At 50.3% G+C, this 17,104-nt stretch overlaps 1 protein-coding gene across 4 annotated transcripts; it reads left to right on the top strand.

Moving 5' to 3' along the window:
- Positions 1-175: 175 nt before the first annotated feature.
- Positions 176-16,500, top strand: CACNG6 (calcium voltage-gated channel auxiliary subunit gamma 6). 4 transcript variants are annotated; one of them, XM_004779830.3, is made up of 4 exons: positions 178-1,776; positions 6,195-6,269; positions 8,245-8,382; positions 15,792-16,500. In XM_004779830.3, exons 1-4 carry the CDS (start codon positions 1,446-1,448, stop codon positions 16,028-16,030), a joined length of 783 nt encoding a protein of 260 aa, XP_004779887.2. In that variant the 5' UTR covers positions 178-1,445; the 3' UTR covers positions 16,031-16,500. The 4 variants fall into 4 exon arrangements, with proteins under 4 accessions (XP_044932918.1, XP_044932916.1, XP_044932917.1 ...); XM_045076981.1 differs by lacking the exon at positions 6,195-6,269 and having other exon boundaries at positions 177-1,776; XM_045076982.1 differs by lacking the exon at positions 8,245-8,382 and having other exon boundaries at positions 177-1,776.
- The last annotated feature ends 604 nt before the right edge of the window (positions 16,501-17,104 follow it).

The following is a 17,104-nucleotide window of genomic DNA, read 5'->3' as shown; positions in this document are numbered from 1 at the left end:
TGCCACCATGGAGATGGGATCCTCGGCTCAGGCGCTTGCCCCTTAAGGAAATAAAAGTCCCCTCGGGCTCCAGCCGGGTCAGGACCCCGCCCCCAGGCCCTCCTCCCGGGGCAGTTTCCCTCCTCCCCTCGCGTCCCCTTAAAATACCCAGGGTCCCTATGGCAACAGGCGCTGGGCGACAGGTGCGGGTGTTATTTACGGGTCGAGCCTGAAATAGCCCGGGAGGGCGCGGGGGTAGGCGGGTGGGGCGACGCCGGACGGAGCCGAGCGGCGCGTCGGGGCGGAGCGGGCGGCGACTTGCAGGACCCGACGGCTCGGAGGCGTCGCGGAGCTGGGGCCGGCGCGGCGCGGAGGCAGGAGAGCGAGAGGGGGCCCTGCCCGGGAGACCAGGGTGGGAGGCCTGCGGGAGGCAGCTGGCCTGGAGCTGAGCCTGGAGCCCTCCCGGCCCGGCAGGCCCTGGGAGCCCGGGGGAGGAGGAGCCGAGTGATCCCAAAGGGACGCTGAGTCCCTTCCGGGTCCCAGCTGTCCTTCGAATCCCGGGGGGATTTCGTGCCCATTTCCTGAGCCTCAGTGGGGACCACAGCCCTTCCCTTTGGCCCCGATAGGGACCCCAGGTCCCCCTCCTGAGCCCCGGGGCGTCCGCCAGCCCCCTTCTCTGGACCCCACTGTGTCTCTGAGCCACTGTCCTCTCTCTCAGACACAGGGAGACTCTCTGATCTCTCGTCTCTGAATGGCCAGGGAGACACCCACCCCCTTTTCCTGAAGCCACGTCAGGACTCCACTGTCCCCTTCTGTGAATGTTGGGGGCCCTACCGCCTTTCTGAGACCCAGAAGGAGTTCGGATCTCTTCTGAATTCCAGAGGGGACCCAGCTTCTCCCACTCCAGACTCTGAGCCCAAAAGGAACCAGGAGACTTCTCTCAAACACTCAAGAGGCCCTCAGCAACCCTCCCTGGGTACCCCGAGCTCTGAGCCTTAGTGGGGTGCTCCTGGACACCCAGTTTCCCTCTGGTGATTCCTCCCAGTGGGGACCCAGAGTGACCCCTCAGAGCCTCAGCCAGGGCTCAGTTCTTGCTCTGGAGCCCTGAGGTCCCTCTGCTAGAGACCCAGGTTCCAGCTCTGCACTTTGGGGGTACCCTGCCTTTCTTCTGGGTCCCACCTTCCTTGTGGAGTTTCTGGGCCTCCCCAGGCCCTCCTCTGAACTTGGAGGGTTTCCTCCCAGAGGCTCTATTTTTTCCTCTTCTAAGCTCCGGAGGAAACCTCAACTCCCCTACTGGAGGTTCTGGGGAAGGTTCACATCTTCCTTTCTCAGAATCCAGTGGAAACTGAGCCCCTCACTCCTTCAGGACCACAGGCGCTTGCCTCCCCGCTCCCGCCCTCAGGACCCTCCTCCGCTCTGCCTCTCTTGCACCTGTTCTGAGCCCCGCCAGGGCTGTCGCCTCCAGGATGATGATGTGGTCTAACTTTTTCATGCAAGAGGAGGACCGGCGGCGGCGGGAGGCTGCGAGCCGCCGGCGGGCTCAGGGGCAGCACCAGCTGACCCCCGAGCGGGAGGGAAAGATCAAGCTAGGGCTCCTGCTGAGCGCCGTGGGCGCCACGCTGGCCGTGCTGGCCGTGGGCACCGAGTTCTGGGTAGAGCTCAACACCTACAAGACCAATGGCAGTGCCATCTGCGAGGCCGCCCACATGGGGCTGTGGAAGATGTGCACCAAGCGGCTGTGGCAGTCCGACGTGCCTGCGGGCAGAGACACCTGCGGCCCCGCGGAGCTGCCAGGAGGTGAGAAGCCACGCCCCCAGCCCGAGGATTGTACCCCGAGGGAGTGGGAGCGGTGGGGGTCAGCGGAACCCATACCCCAGGGGGACCCTGAGCCCCAAGAAGGAAACCTGCAGCCTCAGAACCAGCCCATGCCCGCATCAGCCAGTGCTCACTGGTATAACCTTTGCCCCAGACGCAAACTATATTGGGGGTGGGGGGGTAGAGTAGGGGGTAAGGGAGAGAGAAGAGGGAGAGAAGAAAGACTACTTCAGACTAGCCTGTAACTGGCCTTTCTGTACCCATCCCCCCAAGCAGCCTGTCCCAGTTATATCCCGTGCCCCAAACTGCCTGTACCCTCAGATTAGTCTGTGCCCTAAAACTAGCTCATACCTGAAACCAGCCTGTACCCCCAGACTGGCCTGTGCGCCTGGGCCAGCCTACACCCCCAGACCAGCCTGTGCCCCCAGACCAGCCTATACCCCCCAGATCAGCCTGCACCCTCAGACCAGCCTGTATGTACAGAGTAGCCTTCACCCTAGACAAGCCTGCACCCCCAGATCAGCCTGAACTCCAGGCCAGCCTGCACCCTCAGACCAGCTGGTACCACAGGCCAGCCTGTGCCTCAGACCATGCTCTGACCTCCAGAGCTCTTGTACGTCCAGCAGAGCATGCGGGCCCAGACATCTGTGTGTCTCCAGGCCAGCCTGTATCCCAGAGAGAGTCCGTGCTCCCTGAAGAGATCTTGTACCTCTCCATGCAGCCCGTGTCCTGAGCCCCGACCTGTCCCCCACCACACCGCTGGCAATGCAAGCAGCCTGCACTTCCCAGAAGCACCCACACTCCTGACACAGCCTGGGCTCCTGGAGAGAGAGTTGGGGTTTGCCAGTCACCCTGCAACATCCCAGTGGAGATCTGATGCCTCCGGGAAACGTGCAGCTTCATCTCCATCCCTCCCACTCTGGAGTGTCCAGACTGGACCCTCTGGTCTTTCTTACTTTCTATTACAGACACCCCACAGCCCTCACTGTTCTACAGAATGCCCTTTCACCCCTGCCGATGCCAGAAAGCTATCCCATACCTCACACTCTCCCCGACGGGGCATGCTATGCCCTTCATGTACACCAGTGGGACATCCTATACCCCTTGGGAGCCCCAGCGGGCTCTTGCTCTGTATCCCACACCCTCGCTGTCTGTACGGGTTGTCACGGGCTTCATCACCCACATGAGATCTCCAGCACTCTACTCTCCCAGCACCTCAGTGCTCCTCAGAGAAGATCCTCTACCCCTCCGGGCTCAGGATGAGATTTCCCTTCTCACTTATCTAGATGTGCTATCTTATATCCATAGGATCCCAAATAAGATGTCCCAAGTCCTTGAGAGCAAAATGAGATGCCCAGCACCCCTTGTTGTGTGAGTTCCCTACCCACTCAGGGTCTGGATTAAACACTTCGCTTCTGCAGATGGGCTCATTTTTTGTTTTTTCTGTTTGCCCCGTGTTGTCTCAGGCAGGAAGTTCCCAAATGTTGCCAAAATGAGCTGCCGTGGGAATCCTATGCTTGTGTAATATGTTTGGAGGCTTATGCCCCCAGGCTTTGTTCGAAGTACTTCACATGTGTGAACTCATTAATCCTCGTATCCTTGTAGCAACCTTCTGGATAGGTACTACGTATCATCCCCATTTTATAGAAGCCAGGAATGAGGAGTGAGGAAGGTTAAGCGGCTTTATCTCTGTACCCAGGCTAGTCATCGGGGATTTGAACGCTGGTTGTCTCTGTTCTTAACAACTACACTGGATTGCATCTCACTAGTCCACAAAGATGTCCCAGAGGTCCTGGCTGTCCCCTGAGGGGACGCCCCCTGCCCCAAGCTCACTGCACAAGGCAGGATTCCTCACATCCCTTGATGCCTCCCCGCCCCATTGATCAGAAAGGACTTCAGCTTCCTCCCAGGAAGGTCTCCATCCTCCCTCCAAGTCCCGACCCTCCAGGGGACCCTCCAGAAACTCACAACTTCCATTATCTCAGGACTATCCCACACGTTGCCCTGGTCTTCAAAGGGCTCTCATATTTCCCTGGGCTGCATGGGGAGAAGGGTGTATGTGAGCCATCCTACTCTTTTCCAAATGGGCTATGCCATCTGGAGTCAGAGGTGAGAGGTCCTCAATCCTGAGTAGCCAAAACAGGAGGCCAGACAGCCCGCACTCTCTCAGAAAGATATACCAGACCTTCTTACTCTCTAGATGGGACTTCACCTTTCCCTCATGGATGAAGACCCTTGGTCCCCCACTGACTGCTACAAAATAAGCAGCCTCACCCTTTGCTCTACTGCATGAAGCATCTTTTACATCTTGCTGCTGCAAGATTGCTGCCACTGCGGGGTAAGGACTCCCGTCAAACTGCTTTGGACGGGACCCCGCCTGCCCCTCGCCTTCCTTTGGGGCACAGCTGTGGGGTCTCCCCTCACCTCGCCTGACTCAACACACCTTATTTCTTGTCACTCCACAATTTGGTCAGTTCCTTTCTCCTTCTCCAGACCACCCAGCCCCCCTCTCCTACATCTTGAACCTCTCTTCCTGTCTGCCTTCCCACCATTTTCCCCATCTGTAGAAGGAGAGTGTAGGGCCAGGCAAATTCTCTGAGAGGTGCTGGTTTTGAAATGCAGTTCGTAAAGTGCCCCCTCTCCTGCCTTTTTAAAGCTTTGGTGTCCTTGGACCTCAGGTACACCAAGTCGGATGAATCTGGTTCTTCTTTGGCGGACACCACAATTGTCAACAGTTGCCTTCCCAAGATCTTTCTCATGCTTTATTTTAGATGCTGTTCTTCCCTGTCCCCCCACCATTCCTTTCTTTTTTTAAAATTAATTTATTTAAAAAAAATTTTATAAACATATAATATATTTTTATCCCCAGGGGTACAGGTCTGTGAATCACCAGGTTTACACATTTCACAGCACTCACCAAAGCACATACCCTCCCCAATGTCCATAACCCCACCCCCCTTCTCCCAACCCCCCTGCCCCCAGCAACCCTCAGTTTGTTTTGTAAGATTAAGAGTCACTTATGGTTTGTCTCCCTCCCAATCCCATCTTGTTTCATTTATTCTTCTCCTACCCCCTTAAGTCCCCATGTTGCATCACCACTTCCTCATATCAGGGAGATCATATGACAGTTGTCTTTCTCCGCTTGACTTATTTCGCTAAGCATGGTACGCTCTAGTTCCATCCACGTTGTCACAAATGGCAAGATTTCATTTCTTTTGATGGCTGCATAGTATTCCATGTGTATATATACCACATCTTCTTTATCCATTCACCACCATTCCTTTCTAACTCGGCTCTTTAAAGGGCTGGGTATGCACACACTAATATACATGTTAACTTGGAAAATACTGAGCATTCTTTATATCTGTCTGTGTTTTAATTTACATAAATGATACCATGCTGTGGATTTTTTTCCTGTTTATGATTTTTTTTTTTCTCAACACTTGCTCAGATCTCCCCACATGGCTTTGTTACTCTAATTCTTGGCTACTGTGTGCTGCAGAGATTTGCTCAAGAGCCAGTCCCTCACCCTTACTTGAGCCCCTAGACATGGATGCTTGGGCTGATTCTGATTCCCATTATTAGCAATAGTGTTGCAGCAAACATGCACATGTATGTTCCTGCTACTAGTGTTTGCCTGGGCACGTACCCAGAGATGAAATTGTTGGGCTATAGGTTATCAATGTACTTCATTTTGTAAAGGACGTCGGAGTGCTTTCCAAAAAACACGAGTGTATACTCCCAGCTGTTTCCTCTTCTCTTTCCACTGCTTGATATTATCCTTTTAATATTTGCCAATCTAATTGATATAAAGTGGCGTTCCCCTGCTGATTTAAGTTGCATTTCTGCGATCCCTGGGGAGGTGGAGCATCTCTTCATATCCGTGTGAGTCATTCAGACGTCTTCTGTGAATTGACTATTTCTGTCCTTTGCCCATTTTTCAGTTGGTTTCCCTCTCTTTTCTTGCTGACCTGCAGGAGTGAATTCTTTCTGAGATGAGAATCTCTTCCGAGTCTATTAGCCTTCTGTTCCCCATATCTTGGTGTCCTTTGTTGAATAAAGCGATCATTGTTTATAATCCCACGTGGCCCTCAGCAAACCCATATGGTGGAGCCTGGAACAAGACTGTTTTCTCATTTTATAGAGAAAGAGTCAGAGGCCTCAGAGAGGCCAGTGGCTCTCACTAAGTCACAGATCTGGACCTCAGAGCAGACTGGAGCCCCAGCTCCTGATAGCTAGGTGACGGCAGGTGGTTTTTGCTTCGAGCATCATCTGTGTCCTGTGTCTGTCAGGGATGCGGATGTCCTATTTTTAGGCTGCTGTGAGTGATGCTAAATGTCCATCCTGACCTTAGCCTAGCAACTTCCATGTCACCACCTCTTTCTCTCCTGCTCCCACAGAAGCAAACTGTACCTATTTTAAATTCTTTACCACGGGGGAAAATGCACGCATCTTCCAGAGAACTACAAAGAAAGGTGAGAACTGAACCCTGCGGTGGGGGAGCGGGGGTGAGGGGATAGGCTGGCCATGCTGGAGGAGTTCTTGATGACATTGTCTTCTCTGCTTCGTCCTGGGAGGTCCTATCTTTGGGGGAGCCCTGCCATGCCTGATGCTTCTGCCCCAGCTCTGCCTTTGTCACGTGCTGTGTGACTTCAGGCAGGCCACAGCCCCTTTCTGTGGGTAGTATTTTAACATCTTAGTGATGTGTGCTCACCACATGCTAAGCACAGTGCTGAAGGTTTCCTTTCTAAGAACTCTGGTCCCTTACATGACCCCGTGGGGCAGCAGCTCTGTCTTCATCTTCCAGATGAGGAAATGGAGGCCCAGAAATGGTTACATTTACTTCTCCCGGGAAGTGGCAGAGGGAGTGGCAGAATTCAAACCCAAATAGTCCTGACTCCTAGGCAATGATCTCCGATGGAATCTTCCATGAAATGAAAATGTTATCTTTGCTGACCAGTATGGTAGCCATGGGCCCCATGTGGCTGCTGAGCACTTGGAATGTGGCTAGTGTGATGGAGAAACTCAGTGTGTGTGTGTTTTAAGAATTTATTTATTTATTTGACAGAGAAAGAGCATGAGCAGGGGGGAGGAGCAAGGGGAAAGGGAGAAGCAGACTCCCCACTGAGCAGGGAGGCCAATGTGGGACTCGATCCTAGGACCCTGGGATCATGACCTGAGCTGAAGGCAGAGGCTTAACAACTGAGCCACCAGAAACTAGGTTTTTTTTTTGTTTTTTAATTTGGAGTTTGTTTGCTTTTAAGTAGGCTTCATGCATGGAAGCCCAATGTGGGGCTTGAACTCACAACCCTGAGATCAAGACCTGAGCTGAGATCAAGAGTCCGACCTTCATGGGCCACCTGGGTGGCTCAGTCAGTTGGGCATCTGCCTTCAGCTCGGGTCCTGATCTCAGGGTCCTGGTATGGAACCCCACATCAGGCTCCCTGCTGAACAGGGAGCCTGCTTCCCTCTGCCCCCTCCCCTGCTCATCCACACTTGTTCTCTCTCTCAAGTAGGGTGAGATCTTTAAAAAAATATATAGCCAGACATTCAACCCACTGAGCACCAAGACACCCCAAATTTTGTTTTAATTTAAGTCCACTTAAAATGAAAAGACTGCACATAGACCACACACATACTGAATAATGGAACTCTTAGAATTTTACCCTTTCTGCTACAACCACAGCCTCTCCATCAGCCCAGTGTCTCAGTTTTCCTCCCCACCAGTAAGGGATTGTGGTCGTATCATGACTCTTATCCAGTCTTTGTAAGGATTTAATGCGACAATGCAGCTAAAACAGACGGTGTGGTGTCCCGTGCATAGTAGAGTGGGTCTCCCTCCTTTGTGTCTTGTCTTTGTGCTCAGTGAGCTCAGGCAAGTCTCTGTGCCTGTCTGGGAGAGGAAGTCATCAGCGTGCCGGTGTTCAGCACACCTGCTGTGTGCCAGGCGCTCCACTGGACACATTAGATTTTTAATCCTCACAACAACCCAATCAAATAGAGATTTTGATCCTGATTTTCTAGAGGAGGAAACCAAGGCTCAGAGAGGTTTGGTGATTTCTACTACAGTCTTCCAATGAGGAAGTGGCTGGGGAGAATTCTGACTTGGACCATTTCACTGTAACATACTCTCTTCTCTGTTGTCACCCTCACATCCACTGTCTTAGCTGCTTCACCTGTAAGCAAACAGGGACCAGATCATAAGTAATGATGTTACCTTTCCCTTCCTATCCTGGCTGTGTCTCCTCTTTGCTCTGGGGTCTCAGGCAAATCCCTGGCCGTCTGCAAGTCTTAGTTCCTTCAACAGCGTAAGCAAAATATTGGACTGGATGATCTACCTGAAAAGTTTTGACTAGATCTGAATCTTCCATCTTCTTAGTTCTGGGTCCCTATAGGGGAGATCTTCCTACATCCCATGTTCTCTGCTTCTTCCCTTTCCTCCCCTTGCAGAAGTGAATCTGGCAGCTGCAGTGATAGCAGTCCTAGGCTTGGCAGTCATGGCCTTGGGGTGCCTCTGTGTCATCATGGTGCTCAGCAAAGGTGCAGAGTTCCTACTCCGAGTTGGAGCCGTCTGCTTTGGCCTCTCAGGTGAAGGTTGGGAGCCTGGAGACTGAGGGAATTGCATGCTGGGTGGTTGGATCTCCAGGCACTGTTGCATGCTGGGAAGTAGCGTGTCCAAGCACTGTTGCATGTTGGGAGGTTAGATCTCCAACTACTGTTGCATGCTGGGAGGTTGGGTTTCCAGGCACTGTTTCATGCTAGGAGGTTGGATCTTCAGGCACTGTTCTGGGCTGGGAGGTTGGGTCTCCAGGCACTGTGCATGCTGGGAGGTAGGGTGTGCTGAACACTGTTGTATGCTGGGAGGTAGGGTCCCCAAACACTCTTGCATGCTGAGAGTTGAGGGAAACCCATGGGCTATAGTAGGCTCCAAAATGGGAGAATTCCAAGTTTTTTTTTTTTAAGATTTTATTTATTTATTTGACAGAAGGAGAGAGATCACAAGATGGCAGAGAGGCAGGCAGAGAGAGAGGAGGAAGCAGGCTCCCTGCTGAGCAGAGAGCCCGATGTGGGGCTTGATCCCAGGACCCTGGGATCATGACCTGAGCCGAAGGCAGAGGCTTAACCCACTGAGCCACCCAGGCACCCCAAGAATTCCAAGTTTTGTTGTTGTCTGGGGATCAAGGTTCTCCAGACACTATTTTAAATTTGGACCAAGGGTCCCCAAGGATTATTGCATGCTGGGTTGGATGCTGGTGATTGGAGAAGCTCAACGTTTATAGCAGGCTCAAACATAGGAGGATTCTGAGCCCTGTTGTTGGCTGGGAATTGGTGTGGGGGGGTGCATCTCCAGGTTCAACCTGGAGTCTTCAAACACTGTTGTATACTAGGAAGTTGAAGGACATCTCTTAGCATTGTTGGATTCTGGGAAGCACAGGGCTATTGTAGGCTCAAATGTGAGGATTCTAAGCCCTATTGTTCACTGAGAATTGGAAGGTCTCCAAACATTCTTTTAGATTTGGAACTGGGGTCTTTAAGGACTGTTGTATTCTTGGAGTTGATGGTCAAAAAAAAAAAAAAATGCTACATTTTGTTAATGTAGTCCTCATTGGATCGAATGTTTTCTAAGGAAGATATAAACATCATTAATTATATTAGCTTCATTTATTTATGCTTTGTGTGTTTACGAGCACTTGCTATAGTTCATGTGTTGTGCTAAGGGCTGGAGATACAAGACTAACAAGACATGGTGTCTGTCCCTCACAGAGCCTAGATTCCGACAGAATTAGATCTAGTAACCGGGGACATCTGGGTGGCTCAGCTGGTTAAGAATCTGCCTTCAGGGATGCCTGGGTGGCTCAGTTGGTTAAGCGGCTGCCTTCAGCTCAGGTCATGATCCCAGCGTCCTGGGATCAAGTCCCACATCGGGCTCCTTGCTCGGCAGAGAGCCTGCTTCTCCCTCTGCTTCTGCCTGCCATTCTGTCTGCCTGTGCTCGCTCTCTCTCTCTGACAAATAAATAAAATCTTTAAAAAAAAAAAAAAAAAGAATCTGCCTTCAGCTCAGGTCATGATCCCAGTGTCCTGGGATGGAGTCCTGCATTGTGTGCCCTGCTCAGCAGGGAGCCTGCTTCTCCCTCTCCTTTTGCTGCTCCCTCTGCTTATGCTCTCTCACTCTGTCAAATAAATAAATAAAATATAATAAACAATTGAGCCGTAATGAGTAATTACACATATTACAACCATAATTGTGACGAGAGTCAGGATAAAGCCTATTAGGGGAGTGTATTGTAGTGAGGGTATGTCCGAGAAACTCAGAGAAGGTGATATTTAAGCTAACAATTGAAGAATGAATGGGAATCATCCTATCAGAGTGTGGTGGTGACAGAGGTGGTGGCAAAATTGGTGGTGTTTGTGGTGATGTTGGCAATGATGGTGATGATGATGGTGATGAAGGTTTAGCATATACAGAGGTTGTAAAAGACTTAACAAGTTTGAGGAACAGAATGAAGGTCAGAGCATAAAGCAGGACAAATCTTGCACAATGGTACATGGTAACTCTAACAACAAGAGAGGTAGATCCTGGTGCAAGGTAAGAGAGACATGATGAGTCTTCGAGAGCACGAACATATGACTGGAAAATAATAATGGCCAATTCTTATTATTTTGTTGCCTTAGGTATCTTCCTAAATAAGAGGGGGAATTCAGTCATGTCCCTTCCTTTCTTTCATTAATTCATGTGTTCATTTTACTCTTGGTGCACACACAGACACAGTACACACAATACATTTGTACATGTATGTAGAGGTCCTATCAGAATGTACAAGACAGAAAGGTGCTTTCCCTTATGGAGATTATCATCTGGTTAAGGACACAGAAATATCACAGGTCATCCCACCATTATAAACTTCTAGGTGCTATAGAGGAAAAGGAAAGTAGATTTCTGTGAGAGTGCATAATAAGAATCCTTGGTTTAAAGCAGAGAGTTAGAGAGTTACCATGAGTAACCGAGTTAGACAGAGTTTGATGAAGTTAAGGTCTTGAAAGAAAGCCAGTGTGGCTGGAGCATGGAGAGTGAAGCGGATCCTGGTATAAAAGATGGACCAGGGAATCAAGAGATCTGGGTTGGAATCCCAATTTCTGAAGAGTCACGTGATCTGGCAAATCTTTTTTTTTTTTTTTTTTTTAATCTCTGAGCCCAAATGTTCTTATATCCCCGAACTCACTCATCCAAACATCCATGTGTCAAATATCCATCCCCTCCGTCCATCCAGGCATCCATCTATCAATTCATTAATTCTCCTCCCACTCTCTTCTCTTCTTCCTTTTCCATTCTCCCTTTCTCTCTCCTCCTCTCCATCTAATCTATTTTTCCATCTGTTCATCCATCCAATTATTGAACAAGTATTTTTTTGATGTCTCGTAAGTGCTCGATGCTGTGTTAGGAACCACTGGGGGATAGAATGATGAATGAGGTCAACATGTCCCTGTTCTCATGGAATTTACAGCATGGTAGGGATTTGGTGCTGCTGTTATTACTGAACTCATACCCGGGTTATTCCTGGGGGTGCCATGGAGGTGTGGATAGAAAAGTGTTTTATGGAAGTCTCAGGCATGAAATTTTCTGCAGACTGTACAGCCAAATGAAAGTGAGGGGGCGGATTTGATGCTGTAGGTGCTTTGGTTATATCGGGTATCAGGGACTGTGCAGATTGTGTTTTTAAGGTCTCCTTAGATAAAGGGACATATTTGGGTAATATTGTTTCTCTTCATAAAATATACACATCACGTGTTGTTCATGTGTTAGAGCTCTGAGACAGACAAGTTTCCTGCCCTTGTGCATTTATAGTTTAGTGAGGGAGATAGAAATTGGCCGGCCAGACAGCACTAATATGAATTAATATATGTTGATAATTCCGGCTGTGGTAAATGCTATAAATGAACAGAGTAAGAAGGAAATGTATAAGAGGGAGATCTGATATTGAATTAAGCAGCAGTGATCAGGGAGGTCTTCTCAGAAGAAGTGTAACGTAGATAGGGATGCATACGAGCCTCCAGGCTTGAAAGAATTTGGTGCATCTAAAGGCTGAAAGAAGTCTTACTCTCTACTATTAGGTGAAAAGAGCAGCCAAAAGGGGGCTGAAGAAGTAGGCAAGGGCCAGATCACATGGGCCCTTCTAGGTCATACAAGGGATGTCAGGCTTGGTCAAGGAGGAGGTAGAGAGATGTGCTTAACAGAATAGTGTACGGAGTAGCCCTGGCTTCCCTCAAACCCAAGCTCCACTCCCCATCTATAGACAATAATACATATCTCGTAAGGTCTAGCGGGAAGAGATGAGACACGACAGCATTTGGTGAGATTCTTGGTACAAAGCTAGTGTGTCAAGGCCAGGGGTCCACAGACTATAGCCCATGGCCAAGTCCTTCCTTTTTTGTCTTTGGGGTTAGTCATGTTTTCAAACCGCGAATCATACTGTGGTTCCTACCTAGTTCAAAGGCCAATAGAGTAACAATAAGTTACTACCACTAGAATAATGTGGGTCCAAGGTCTTACGTGGCCTGGTTCCTGACTACGTGGGACTTCAGCTCTTACCACTCGCTCCCTCCACTCAGGCTATGTGGGCTTCTCCACTCCCCCTCAGATACTCCAAGCTCATTTCCTCAGAGCATTTTGCATTGCTGTCCCCTTAGCCTGGAATGTTCTTCCACTACATCTTTCCGTGTCTTCTTTCCTCGTATCATCTAAGTCTCTGACCAGATATTTCCGTCTCAGAGGGACCACTGTTGACCACTTTGTCTAGAGTAGGTCCACTACCTGGTATGTCCTTACCTTGCCTTTTCTTCCTCCACAAACTCGATCAATACCCGAAATTATGTATTTATGTATGTATTTGTTTGCTCAGGCTGCCATGGCAACATACCAGAGACTGAGGGAAGGGGTTTAAAGAACAGAAATGTATTTTCTCACTGTTCTGGAGGCTGGAGGTCTGAGATCCAGGTGTGGGCAGGGCTGCCTTCCTCCAAGGCCTCTCTTCTTGGCTTGTAGATGGCTGTCTTCTCCCTGTGTCCTCACACGATCATCACTCCGTGTGTCTGTGTTCTCACCACCTCTTCTTGTAAGGATATTAGTCATATTGTTCTCCGTATTGGATGAGGGCCCTATTGGCCTCATTTACATTTGATTATTGCTTTAAAGATCCTATCTTCAAATATAGTCACATTCTGAGAAACTACAGGTCAGGACACCAACACCTGAACGTTTGGGGCCACAATTCAGCCCACAGCAATACATCTACCTGGTTATTGTCCAATTCTCCCTTTGGGATGGAGCTCCAGGAGGGCAGGGTCTTTGTTAGTCTTGTTTACAATGAGAGCTCAGGGAAGGTCTGTTGAATGAATGAAGGATGAGTGGATTAGCCAAGGAAGAAAGGGGACTGGAGAACGTCTCCTCCTTGTCCCAATGCTCTTGTACTCCAGTCCCTTAAACTGAGCTGTGTGGGGTCAAGGAGGCCTCAGCAGGGAGCCAGTGACCCATAGGACAGAGTTTCCTGGCTGCATTCTCCAGTCCCCTGATTAAAAACCACACAGGGAAGCAGATTGCCGGGCGGAAGGAGGGTCTGGGATTGAGATTGGGGCCAGACTCAGGGTCAGAGAGAGGAGACCGCTAGGACCCATGACTCATGGATGACCATCAGAGAGTCCTACGTGACCTGACCCCTGCTGGCCTCTCTACTTCCATCACCCGCCACTCTCTGCTCCCCACTCTCTTTGTCCCAGCCACACTGACCTTCTCTCTTTCCCCCAAATACCCTGTACTCGTTCTACCGTAGGACCTTTGGACGAGCTGTTCCATCTGCTTGGAACAACCATCACGTAGTTTTGTGTGTGCCTCGTTCTTTTTTTCATCCTCCAGGTATTACTCAAATGGCTCTTCCTGGTGTCACCATCTTAAAGTCCCTGCTCCACCCCTGGATGTCACTCCCCTTCCCATCACCCTGTATTTATCTCCTTTCCCGGCACACATCACTGTCTGAAATTATCTTGTCTCCTCATGTGTTTACTTTGGAAGTTACAGCCTGGCAGCCCACAGCCAGCAATGACCCAGAAACGTACTTGGGCGGGCAGTGCGTAAAAATGTCTCTGAGCAAGTGTTTAAAGGTTGGGCGAATTTCCATAAAAACAGTCATCATTTAAAAAATTCCAGCTATCCTTGAAAAATCAGAAGGTCTGGCAATGTAAGTCCCTATTTCTGAAGGGGAAGTGAAGGTTGGCCAAAGCTGAGGTTTGGCTGCTTTTTCTCATGTTTCCCACCACACTCACCTGCCTTGTAGATTTATACTTCCTCGTTGCCTCCTGCGGGCATCTAAGTTTTGCAAGCTTTTTTTACTTGCTCACCACCTGTCTCTTCCGAGTAGAACATAAGCTCCATGAGGTTAGCGTCTTTGTCTGTCTTGTTCTTTCTTCTTCTCTTGTCGTTGTTGTTTTTAACCAAATTGCATTGCGACTTGACTGACTTTCTTTTCGTTTTATGATCCCACTTCTTCATTAGGGTATGACAAATGGGCTTTCCTGGGGTATGGTTGATGAGTGGAAATCGTAGTAATTCAAGGTGTCCAAGTTGATGTGTTGGTATACCTGCTCATCATGAAATGATAAAACTACAGTCAGCCTAATTAACCCTATCTGTCACCTCACATGGCTGCCTTCGTGTGCATGGTGGGAACTCTGAGGACCTAGTCTCATAGCAGATTTCAAGTGTAGGATACAGTGTTGCTAACCATAGTCACACGGCTGGACCTCAGATCCCCACAACTCATTCGCCTTTCGCCTTGCATAGTTGAATTCTGTGCCCTTTGCCCCACATCTCCCCAACTCCCCTCCCCGCCAGCCCTTGGCAACCACATTCTACTCTGGGCTCCCATGAGTCGGACTGTTTCAGATTCCATCATCACTCTTTCCAAAAGCCTTGATGGAGTTTTGTTTTTGTTTTTGGTTTAAGTAACTCTATACCCAATGTGGGGCTTGAATTCACAACCCCTGGGATCAAGAGTTACACATTCTACCAACTGAGCTGGCCAGACACCCCTTTTCTTTTCTTTTTCTTTTTTTAAAAAAATATTTTAAAATGGAGTTGTCATTTGCTTTTTGCTGTTCTTGATCCCAGGGCTGGCTTTATTTGTTTGTTTGTTTGTTTGTTTGAAGGAGGGGGAGGGGCAGAAGGAAAGAGAATCTGAAGCAGGCTCCATGTCTAGCATGGAGTCCAACGCAGAGCTTGATCCCACAGCCCTGAAATCGTGACCGAGTTTAAGTCAAGCAGGATGCTCAACAGACTGAGCCACCCAGACACCCCCTGCTTTTTTCTTTCTTAAGGCTATAAAACACACACAACATGAAATTTACCATTTCATCCATTTTTGTGGCCGGTCTGTCCGGTGGCGCAGCCAGCGCCGCTCTCCATCCCCACCCCCCCTTTTATTTTTAAAGATTTTATTTATTTATTTATTTGACAGAGAGAGATCACAAGTACACTGAGAGGCAGGCAGAGAGAGAGAGAAGGAAGCAGGCTCCCTGCTGAGCAGAGAGCCCGATGCGGGACTCGATCCCAGGACCCTGAGATCATGACCTGAGCTGAAGGCAGAGGCTTTAACCCACTGAGCCACCCAGGCGCCCCATCTCCACCCCTTTTTCACTTTCGTATTTCCCCAGCTGAAACTCTGCCCCGTGAAGAAGCAACCCCCATACATTCCCCCGGTCCCTCAGCCTCCGGTGGCCACCATTCCATCCCTCTGTCCTTCTGTCCCTCTCAGTTTGTGTTGTGTTCCTTCTGTATCTCCAGCTTCCCAGACTGTGCATGCTGTGTAGTGGGTGTTTAGTAAGCGTCAGCTGGATGAATGGGGGGTGGTGACAGGAGCATGAGATGGAGCATGTTAGGGAAACGCTCAGATCCAGGTGGGGGGATTTCCCCTGGGGCCCTGAGCACCGTGCCTGTCTTTTCCCCACAGGCCTGCTGCTCCTGGTCAGCCTGGAGGTGTTCCGGCATTCCGTGCAAGCCCTCGTGCGGAGAGTCAGCCCTGAGCCTCCCCCTGCCCCCGCCCTGACCTACGAATACTCCTGGTCCCTGGGCTGTGGGGTGGGGGCCAGCCTGGTCTTGCTGCTGGGGGGCGGCTGCTTTCTCCTGCTCACCTTACCTCCCTGGCCCTGGGGCTCACTCTGCCCCAAGCAGGGGCACAGGGCCGCCTAGAACCACCTCTGCGCCTTGTGCAAGCTACTTCTAATCCCTTCCTTTTCTCCATTTTATCCCCCCAAATCTGCCCCCCCAATCCTGGAGAGACTGTGTTCGCCTTGTTGTGGGGCACATGGGGTTCGCACAGACCTGCTTCTGCCTCATCTTTTCCCTCTGTGAATATGTTCTTCTCTGTGGCTGAATTGGGATGCTTGGGGGTAGGATGGGGAGAGGATTTTTGCAAACGAGGGTCCCCAGGGAAGGTGGGAGGGAAGGGGACCTGATGGGGTAACGAGGGAGTGGGGTGGCGGGATGAGGCCAGGGGGTCTTGGGAGGGAGTTGGACCGACTCGTTTTCTTGATCTGGATGTGTTCACTTGTGGGAGAGACCTCTTCAACCTAATTTGAACCTTGGGGAACCAGGGGAGGGGAAATCTTTGGGTCTGACCTTGCTATGGTCGGTTTGGGATTAAAGGTTTGGAAATTTAACAGCTTTTATTTGGAGTCTGTTTGGGTGTGATTGTGCGTCCTGGGGTAGAGAAAGGTGACTCCCCTGTGCTCTCCAGAAACCTGTGACATTTTACTCAGCCCCGAAGTCACATGTCAAGAAACCCACAGACAGTGGTAAGAAAATTCAGCGATCTAGAGCACGAATATTGTAGGTTGAACTGCGTTCCTTCCACATCTATGATGGAGTCCTAAGCTCAGGACCTCAGCATGAGACCTGATCTGCTGAGAGGGTCTATACAGAGGTGATGAAGTGAAAATGAGGTCCTCGGGGTGGACCCTAGTCCAGGGACTGGTGTCCTTGTATGGAGGGGAGATCAGGATGCAGACAGGCCGGAGGAAAGAGACAGGGAGAAGGTGGCCAGTCACCTCTGAGCCCCGGAGAAAGCCCGGCCCAGATCCTCCCCCATGGTCCTCAACAAAACAAACAAACAAACAAACAAAAACAGCCCTGGGACGCGAAGACCCTGGGCTTCCAGCCTCCAGAGCAGGGACAGCGCAGTCTGTGGTGCTCTGTGAGGATGGCTCCAGCAGGACCTGGGAACAGGTCCTAAAGATGGGCACGTGGCTCTGGGATTGGGGTCTG

Source organism: Mustela putorius, unplaced genomic scaffold (genome assembly GCF_011764305.1).
Source record: "Mustela putorius furo isolate JIRA1106 unplaced genomic scaffold, ASM1176430v1.1 tig00000196_pilon_pilon_pilon, whole genome shotgun sequence".
Taxonomy (NCBI): Eukaryota; Metazoa; Chordata; class Mammalia; order Carnivora; family Mustelidae; genus Mustela; species Mustela putorius.
This window is presented reverse-complemented; position numbering and strand designations above follow the sequence as displayed.